Below are 9342 nucleotides of genomic sequence, written 5' to 3' on the forward strand. Positions count from 1 at the left end.
GGAAGGGCAATACTGGACTGGAAGGGCAATACTGGACTGGAAGGGCAATACTGGACTGGAAGGGCAATACTGGACTGTAAGGCATACCTAGGTTTTAGAGGTGGATAGTAGGGAGGGGTCATGATGCACTGTTATGGAGTAATGTAGCCCCATCCTAGTATATGATTGCAACCAGTAATTAAAGTGCTATATTGTTGGATTCAGGTCCTCAGCTGTTTTTTGCTACATCTGAGATTAACATGTATGCAGACAGATTCCCTTTATTATGGTTCTGGATCTGCCCCCATATTGAGAGCAGTGCTGCTGCGAGAAAACAAACTAAAAAAACCACTCCTGAGGGGGAATAATGTCAGGCATAGGGGTGGAAACAGCACTGCTTCAGTCACCGCTCCATCTATAGTAAGTGATGGCTGTAACTGCAACAAATGGTCCCTGCATTAGAGCCAGCTTTCAGATTCTCCCATTACAGAAATTGTAGCTGGTGATTGTGAAGTTCTATGAAGCACTGCCAGTGGGGTCTTAGAAGAACTTGCATTGTCAGTGTGCCTCTAGCTCCTCCCTTCAAAAGAGGTGAATTCTAAAGATTCCATGGAGTAATCTGGAAGTTTAAAGCTTGCCTTCAGACCACAGATTTTACCCATCAACTATGGTTGTGAAGTTTATACACATCTGACAGACAAGTCAATGCAGTATTTTATTAACATACAAAAGTGCATTAAAACAGTTACATACTGGGGGTTATACATTAGTGATACTGGTTACAGTTAAGCTGGATTTGTGAAGACAAAAATAAAGACCAAGACAAGGGTCAATGACCGCCAACCCCCTTCACATCTTCCATGGTCTGTTGCCAGATACTGGCCCTCTGATTAAGGGGAAAGCAAGGAGATGGAAAACAAATGACAAGTCAGTGATGTTTGACAGTTCAGGTGGGTTTTACTTTTTGTCTGAGCCTCCATCATCAATTTCTTCCTCCTTATCTTGGCTACCAGCCAGTTCTGGAGTGAAGTGACCTACCAGCCAATTTAGTGGAGTGTTATTTATAAAGTAGGTTATCATCTCATCCATACCATCCTTTATTTGTGTAATCTTGTCCTTAGTGGCGGTTAAGAGGCTGTCAGACATGTCTCTGAAGGAAGAGGCAGAGTGGAAGTTTTGATAGATATCTGCAGCCATGGCACTAATACTTTGAGCCTTGTTCTGAAGGTTTTGCTGAAGACCTTGGACACTGGAGACCAGAGACAGACATGTGCTTTGCAGGTGATTAGCAAGATGCCGGGCAATAGCCAGTGTGCGAGATTCAATCTGCTGAAAGGAGAAGAAATGTTATGTTTCCAGTACACAGATGATGCCTAGCATAAGACTCAAGGGAGTGTCATTACCTCTGCACCCTCAGTTTCTCCACCAGCATCTTCTCTGGAGCCTTTTGTCCACTCCACCCACTTGTTGTATATGTTCTCCTGAGCATCATGGATCTTCTGATTTGCATTATTCATGTTCTTTCTTGCATATTCAATCTGAAAAGTTGTATATAAGCAGGTGAGATTATATGCACTACATTTGGCTTATTCAGGTACCCTGAAATATCCTCAATATCAGAGCCAGAACCAAGATTATTATGCTTGTCAGGCAAGTGTTTGTCAAATTTCAGAAATCAATAGCACTCACCTGTATTATACTACACCCCTATAAAACTACACTACACCTGCCCCCCCCCATATACCACACCTGTAAAACTACATTCTCATATCCTACACCCCAAATAATTGTCAGTTACCCCCCCTTCCCCCCATTGTCTTCACAGGTTACTAATAACCACTCACCTCTTTTTGTCCCCTCCTCAGGCACCTCTGTACAAGTCCCCCGCTGAGCAGCTTCTCTTTCACATGCCCAGGCTGCGCCGATGCTGTACTCCTAGGAGCCGCTGCTTCTCTCCGTACAGGCCCCGCCGCTTCAGCTTCTTCTCATGCCGGGCGGGAACTTTTCAACTGACACCCGCACGCCGTACTGATGATATCAGGGCGCGTGCGTGTCATAGAAAAGTGTCGGGCAGGGTACAGAGGAGAGATTCCTGCGTTCCGCTCTTACACTGTGTGGCGCTACAGGATCTGTCCTGTTCCCTGCCCAGCATGCAGCGTGTGATGAGGGCAATCTGACCACAGGCCTCCCGGAGCCTGGAGCTCTGGACAACAGGTCAGATTGCCCTCATCACTGACCGGCAAGCAAGGACGCCCTGAACCATTATCAAAATTCATAGTGTTAAAAACAAAACCATATTCAGTGAGGAATTTCCCATTACAGAGGGGATCTCCTTAGGAACAACTGCAATCTCTTAAGCTGATCTGCAAGATTCAGCCAGACAGCATTCTTCATATGAAAGCTAACCTATACATTGAAAATTTAGGACTGGTTTTTGGTTACATTATAGTGCAAGATCTCTAATCTGCAAAGTTTTCCAGATAAGAATCAATTTGTTAAACTCAAGAAGTGTCAAATTACAAGTAAAAACAAACCACACGGCACCTTTTAGCAGAGAAAGGCAAGTGTGAATAGATACAAGCTGCTGTGTGTATAAGTGGGGCAATTCAAAAGATGCAAGAGTAGAGGCCTTTAATATTTGCACCATCCTTTTATGAATCACCCCTTGTACAGAATACAGAAGCACTGGTGGAGAGGGTTTTTGTTAAGACTTCTCTACATTGGGCTGATAGCAATGCTTAGTCAAAGGTTTCAATGAATGCTGAATCCCATTTAAAAAAGGGGAGGGATGCCCACAGTAAACATTTAACTTGTTTCATCTTGGAACGTTAAATTCTGCAATTTGATAATAAACCTGCACTGAAACCTTTTAAAGTGCGCTGTTGCAATATTCTGTAGTGGCGGTCTTTTAATGTAGAGTACTGGGTGGGAGAAGCACAAGTCACTGAGTGCACAGACTAAACAGACCACAGGAGAGTTTCTGCCTCAGTCCTGAGCTTGGCTATCACGGACATTGAGGAGCTCAGAACTGGAGAGGTGACAGACTGGTAAGAAGTTATTAGATGTTCAGAAAGCAGCATCTACAAGACCCAGCTGTTGTCAGTTATGGGCACCTTGCACCTCTCCCACTGCCCCAGGGCTGAGAGCTGTGCAGACCATGAACTGGAACACTCTGCAATGGGCAGATATAGCCATGATTGGATGATACACCACAATTGAGATACCACAGGATCATGTTAAAACATTCAATTGGCCCTTATGCCAAGATCTGTTGATTCAAGTGTACTTTTGTAGGACAAGTACATTAAACCATTTGTAGACCTTTAATCTGAGTCATTTGATTATTGGCTCTAGGTTGTACCAGAAAAGGTCACCTTGTGGCTGATGGGCTACCATGAATATGAGTACCAAGTACACAAATTTTATGATTCTATTCCATGTAGCAGCAATGGAGCGTAGCCTTAATGTAGATGATTTCTCAGTACATTTGAATTACATGTACTAACCAGGTCAATGGTGTTCTGGAGCTGAGCAATGGCTTCCTGACTCCTGCATTTGGCATCCTTCACACTGGTCAGGGCCTGTTGATAAGCACGCTTGCGGGCCTTAGTAGAGAGGGATCCCAGGCGCATGTAGTAGCCAGGCTTATCTTGGGACATCTCAATGCCTTGTGTTTCAGCTGTGTCCTTCGCTATAAAGAAATTTGTAATGCCCATATATTAACAGCTTAGCTGGGTACATTAGCTGGATGAACAAAATGCAGAAACATTAAGATTGTGATTACAAAGATGGAGGGGGGGGGGGATGACAAACCAAAGCACCCCTTTAAAAGATTAATATGGTGAGAGAAGCTGCATGAAGCTGAGGCAGCCTCCTGTGATATCACATTTTAGACATCACCAGAAATGCAGTAAGATATTAGCCAAATCTAGGGCATTTTAGTTGGGAAGTTGGTTAAATTGGCATTCAGTGACAGACCAGCCTTTCAAAGGTCACAAGAAATAAAACTTTGTGCCCATTTATAAAAATGGAAATTACCCTTTAGTCAGGCTAGTTTTTTTGGCCTGAAACCAACAACTCTCACGTACCCTGTCCACAAAGGTAGGCAAGTTTCCCAGGCTGGGTCACCATTGGCTTGCTAGGTTTCGCTTACCTAGCTCTTCATCTGTTTGTGGCAGGTATTGTTCCAGAAGATATTCAGACCTAGTTAGTGCAGAGTCCACACGGTCGCTTATGATCTGCACTACACGGCTTCCCAGAACAGTATTAATGCTGCCATTTACAACAGCCTTAGACATCTCCACACTCTCCTGAACAGCTCCCTTGGTTTTATCCACTACTCCTGTGATACTATGGATAACAGCATCTCTGGCACCAACAACTGCTTCTGAGGCATTAGCCACAACCTAAAATGTACAAGATGACACCTCTAATATGACAGTAGGTAAAGTTTAAGGGGGGGGGGGGGGGGGGTGTTGTCCACTAAGACTGCCCCTGTAAAAATAAGCCTATACCCCATTGGTGAAGTTGCAGAGATGTCAAGCCACATTCCCAGGGCCCACATGACATGCGGGACCCGCGACCAATAAGCACCCAGTATCTCCCCAACTGGACATTTCAGCAGGATGTGAGCGCTGTGCTGACTTCCTGCTCAAAAATGTCCAAAGGTGGGGAGAAGGACGCCAGTGGAGATTGGTAATGGGGCAAGTGGGTCATCATGTGGAGCCTGGAGAAGAGTATAGGCACATTTATTTATGTGAGCAAACAAGGGGACTGAGATGGGGGTTGTTTAAGTAGTGGACACCTTCTTTAAGGCTCTACATGACTTCAGTAGCTTACCTTTTCAGAAGACTGATACAGAATAGGCAACCTTTCTTCAATTTTATCAAGTCCAACGCAGGCAATATTGTTTGCCAGAGCAACTGGGAAGGGAGAGGGGAAAAGAACAAAGTTACATCTACATATTGATGCCAGCAGAGTTCTGGCAAATACTGGCAAGGTGCTATGCATACTTCTGATGCTAGGAGAGAATGGACTGTAGGTTACAAGATACAGCCCTTCCATGATACACAGGCCTTGTTTATGTTTCTAGTGTGAAGAATAAAGGTGAGTGAATCAGGCAAATTTGGAATTTGTGTGGCATCTCCTGGGAAATATGCCGAGAAGATATTCTATTTGAATTTAGGCGATGTACACATGCTGAATCTGTGTGGTGACCAAAAAAAAATAAAAATGAAGCCTGTGATTACAAAATGCAGACTGGGACTCAAAAATAGAAATAAAAATTATGAGTATGCAATACTAACCAAGTCACTGGTGTGGCTGTAACTGCTCCCGTGGCCTCATTCACTTCTGGGGCTACTCATAACCTTCATTTACATATGCACCGCTTCCCCTGCCCACTGCTGTGGTTGCAGTCAGAAACCCACACACACTTAGTGACTGACACTTGCAGTTACTGACCAGGTCTATTGCACAGTAAAAACATAGGGTCCCCCTAGCACAGAAAGCTTATGGCTACAACTCCTAGCCATGTGCTTATCTTTCCTGTGTTTCAAAACAGAAAACTGCATTTAAAAAACAAAAAAATCCAAACACATGTGCAGTCCCTCCAATATTGATACCCAAGAGCCCAGCATCTAGGGGCTGGTATGCTCAGGCTAGGGAGAGTCATGCTTTTTGGGCTCCGCTGAGGCTACAAATCCTACAGCTGCCCAGGATTGCTGGTACTTTACCTGGCTCTTGCTGATTGCCCTGAGATTTCAGTTTAAGGGGGGGGGGGGGGGGTTTCAGGGGTGATGTCAGCTCACAGCTGCCACCAAGACTCAAATTAGTAATAGGAGGCAGCTGAGACCTCACTCCCACATTACTAATCTGTAAGTGAGAAGAAATAAAAACTAAAAAGACTTTGGTTGGTTAACTTTACCTCAGGTGACTTCAGTGATCTCACTTGAGTTAATTGAGGTCCCAGAGGTCAGGTTACCTGTGGTCACAGGTGGAAGGCAGTGAGAACCTCCAGCTGTAGCTAACCAGAGTGATGTCACAGCTGATCGCAAGGCTCAGTCTGCCTAAAACTCAGTAGGCAGTCATGTTCCATGACTGCACACCAACTTGAGATTAAAATGCCCCTCCCTACCTCCAGTGTTTATCCTGTCCCTTCAGGAGAGTTGCATGACAGGTGCTCCTAGCATGGTGCAAATTTAACCAGATTAAAGGATTACAGGCTCAGGGGTCTCAGCCTTGTCAAGCTACCAAGGGACCAGGGCCGCCACTAGGAGTCCCATACTGGCAAAGTTTTCGGGCCCCCTTGGGACTCTGCCCAGGCTCAACCCCCAGCTCCGCCTCCACCACTCAAACTTCCTAGCCTCACTGCTACTTTTGCAATAACTCAGCCATAGCCTCAGCCATAGATTAAGCTATATACGTCCACCCACAGCTACATATTGCACACTATGCAGGACACATCTTACACAACACATACAGACAGCACATAAATGAGTCACATTATACTCACCTGCCCTTGATGCAATTCAGCGCCCTCCCATGCATCTAGCTGAGGTAAGGCAGGGGGTTGGGAGGGCCCCCCCCAGTCTGAGATCACCTGAACCTGTCTGGGATCAGCGCCCCTACCCCCAGGCTGAGAGCAGTGGGCCCCCCCCCCCGGTCTGAGATGAGCGGGCGGGCCACCTCACACACCCTGGCGAATGTCTTCAGCTCACAGCGCTTACCTGTCCCGCTGGCTGCCGCATCCTAGCCACCTCTGCCGCCGTTACATGCAGGAGGGTAATGAGGTCGCAGAGTGATGACCTCACCACACTGCTGCAAGGTCCAGCAATGATGTGCTGGCGCCCTGCTCCAATGACTGCCTCCACTCCACCAGATGGCCAATTTGCATTCTCCGCCCTGTCACATGCAAATAGTGATTATAGTCATAAGAAGGTGAAGTGACACCACCGGGCAACTGTGACTGGGGCCTGGTGAAGGAGGGGCCCATCCTGCCGGGGGCTTAATAAAAATAAGTATTTACCCTGGGCCTGTCCGGGCCCCCTACACCAGGCACAGTAGTAATGCCCTGATTGCAGCCCTGCAAGGGCCAACACCTTTAAGAAAGGTCCCCTCAGCCATCACTTGCTATAAGAATGGAGATTCCCCCGAGCCCACCCTCCCTGCCAAGCAGTCCAGTGCTAACAAGTCACATTTTTCACAAAGGAATCGCCTTCTAGAGAAAATTGGATTTAGCGCAATAGGACAATTGTAGAACCACAGACCTTTTTATAGTAGCCCAGGATCCCACCCTTCACATTAAATGGTCCCGGCAAAGAAAAAGTAAAGGTCTTACCATGATAAACTGGGTACAAAAAAAAATAAATATATAAGCTGAGGCTTCCGCTTTGTTATCACAATTTGATTAATACCAAATGCAGCCTTTTATATTGCTTGATTAATATGCATTTTAATATCCTAATCTATGCCCTGTCAGGAACAAAGATACTGACAGAATGCAGAGCATCTCTTTAAGACTCCCCTGATGAGTAACTAATGAAATGCGTTGGGTGGATGCATATTGATCAAGCAAGATAAAGAAAGGCTGCATTTGGTATTTATTAATCAAATTGTGATAACCAAGAGGACACCTCATCTGGTGGCAGAGAGCTCCATAGTCTACCTCAGGCTCACTGGTCTCACAAGAAAATCTAGGGTCTCCCTGCTCTCAAATGAAGAATCACTCTGGGATTTAAAGAGACCCTCGTTCCTCTAGATGTTCCCTGGTCACCATTGAAGGCTGTGTATATGTCTACACTAGTGACAATTATACACTAATGGAGTATAGTCCATTCCTAGTTAGGCAGTCTGCCCCAGGTGGTAGAGGGTTTGTTTTTTTATACCAGCTCAGGATAGGACTAGGTTACTGTATGGCGGGTCCATCATTACCCAAGGCACAGTCCTTGGACTTCTGGGGCCAGAATGTGACCTCTGGTGGAACAGGCTTGGCAATTTCTGGGTGTTCTGGATCCTAAAACAGGCATGTTACTTCTCAATGAGAAACCTTTGTATGCAGTGCATATTGTTTCAGATTGATCATACTATCCAGATTTCTGGAGTTTACAAATTGGTTACTATATCTAACCAAGTTCTTGCCTGGGACTTGGGTCCTAAAAGGAGTTGTCCAGTAAACAACACTTTTTTTCTCAGAAATCTTATGTTCCTTTCCACACGTTATTTTAACACTATTACCTTTTATTGTTCTCTAGCAGCACATCCTCATTGTTGGCTCCAGCTGATGGGGTTAATATCTCTCCTGACTTCCTGGGTTCAGTTCCCACAACTTCCATGATCCTTTGCAGTGGCCTGTAGGACTGCATCTATCACACCCACTCAGCACTCCACCCAAACGCCTCCCTGCCATCTTCCCTGTCTCTGCATGTTATCGAAGCACAGAGAAATCACATCAATGACAGCAGCAGCTCCATCTCTGCACAGCCAGGGAAAACACACTGCTCTGCAGATGCACACTGTGCTCTGCGATAAAATATACTCACCTGACATGACGCCTCTCTCTCCTGGTGCTGACCTCGCACACAGCTGCAGGATGGTAAGTAAACCTCCCCCACCCCCCCCCCCCCCCCCCCCCTTCTCATGCTGGGCTGTGACATGGTGATTGTCGCCTACAGCCCAGTCCCTCACGATCAGAGGCAGCACAAGCTTCTGATATTACGTAAACTTTCAGAGCTTGGACGTTGACGTGACATCAGTGGATGCCAGAGGCCACAGCACCCGGGGTCATGTGATCAGCACTGAGCGTGCAGTGTAGCCCTACTCTGCAGGGAAGTGAAAATAGACCTACAATAAGAATTTACATTGATAGTGAAAAGTTAAAAAAAAGATAAGGGTGAACCACCACTTTAAGGCTTCTGTACCCCCCCTGAGCCATTTGGTATTGCTCCTGTGGAACGATCTGGGAAAATGGGAATTACACCTACTGGTAATTCAGTTTCCATTAGTCCCTCAGGATAACACCCTTACTTCCATCCTCTTAGTAACTCATTGGCAAAATAAACTGTATTTGTTGTGTATAAATAGTGTATCCCCCCCTCTGCAAGTACTAGAAAAAGACACTGGAGGGTGGAGGGGGTCTTTTAACCTCTGATCCTGTCCCTGTATAGGTCAAGGGGATTACCCCCTGTAGTGCTGTCATGAGAGAATACTGGAAACTGAGTTACCAGTAGGTGCATTTCATTTCAAAATAAGGATTTTGGGGGGCTTCTTTTGATAACAGATTACTGATGGAGGGGGTCTGAGATGCCTCACATTACTGATCTAGGGCTTCGTGGCAGCTGTGGGCTGTAATTAAGCCCCTGTTAG

At 45.8% G+C, this 9342-nt stretch overlaps 1 protein-coding gene across 1 annotated transcript; it reads right to left on the reverse strand.

Annotated features, from left to right (window-relative positions):
• Positions 1–716: 716 nt before the first annotated feature.
• Positions 717–8312, reverse strand: LOC142269294 (perilipin-2-like). Its single transcript, XM_075332391.1, has 8 exons — positions 8215–8312; positions 6792–6882; positions 4992–5067; positions 4819–4901; positions 4133–4385; positions 3486–3670; positions 1383–1517; positions 717–1308 (listed from the first exon to the last, which is right to left on the reverse strand). Exons 1-8 carry the CDS (start codon positions 8310–8312, stop codon positions 937–939), a joined length of 1293 nt encoding a protein of 430 aa, XP_075188506.1. The 3' UTR covers positions 717–936.
• Positions 8313–9342: the final 1030 nt, after the last annotated feature.

The sequence above is a fragment of the Anomaloglossus baeobatrachus genome, unplaced genomic scaffold, assembly GCF_048569485.1.
Source record: "Anomaloglossus baeobatrachus isolate aAnoBae1 unplaced genomic scaffold, aAnoBae1.hap1 Scaffold_3171, whole genome shotgun sequence".
Lineage (NCBI taxonomy): Eukaryota > Metazoa > Chordata > Amphibia > Anura > Aromobatidae > Anomaloglossus > Anomaloglossus baeobatrachus.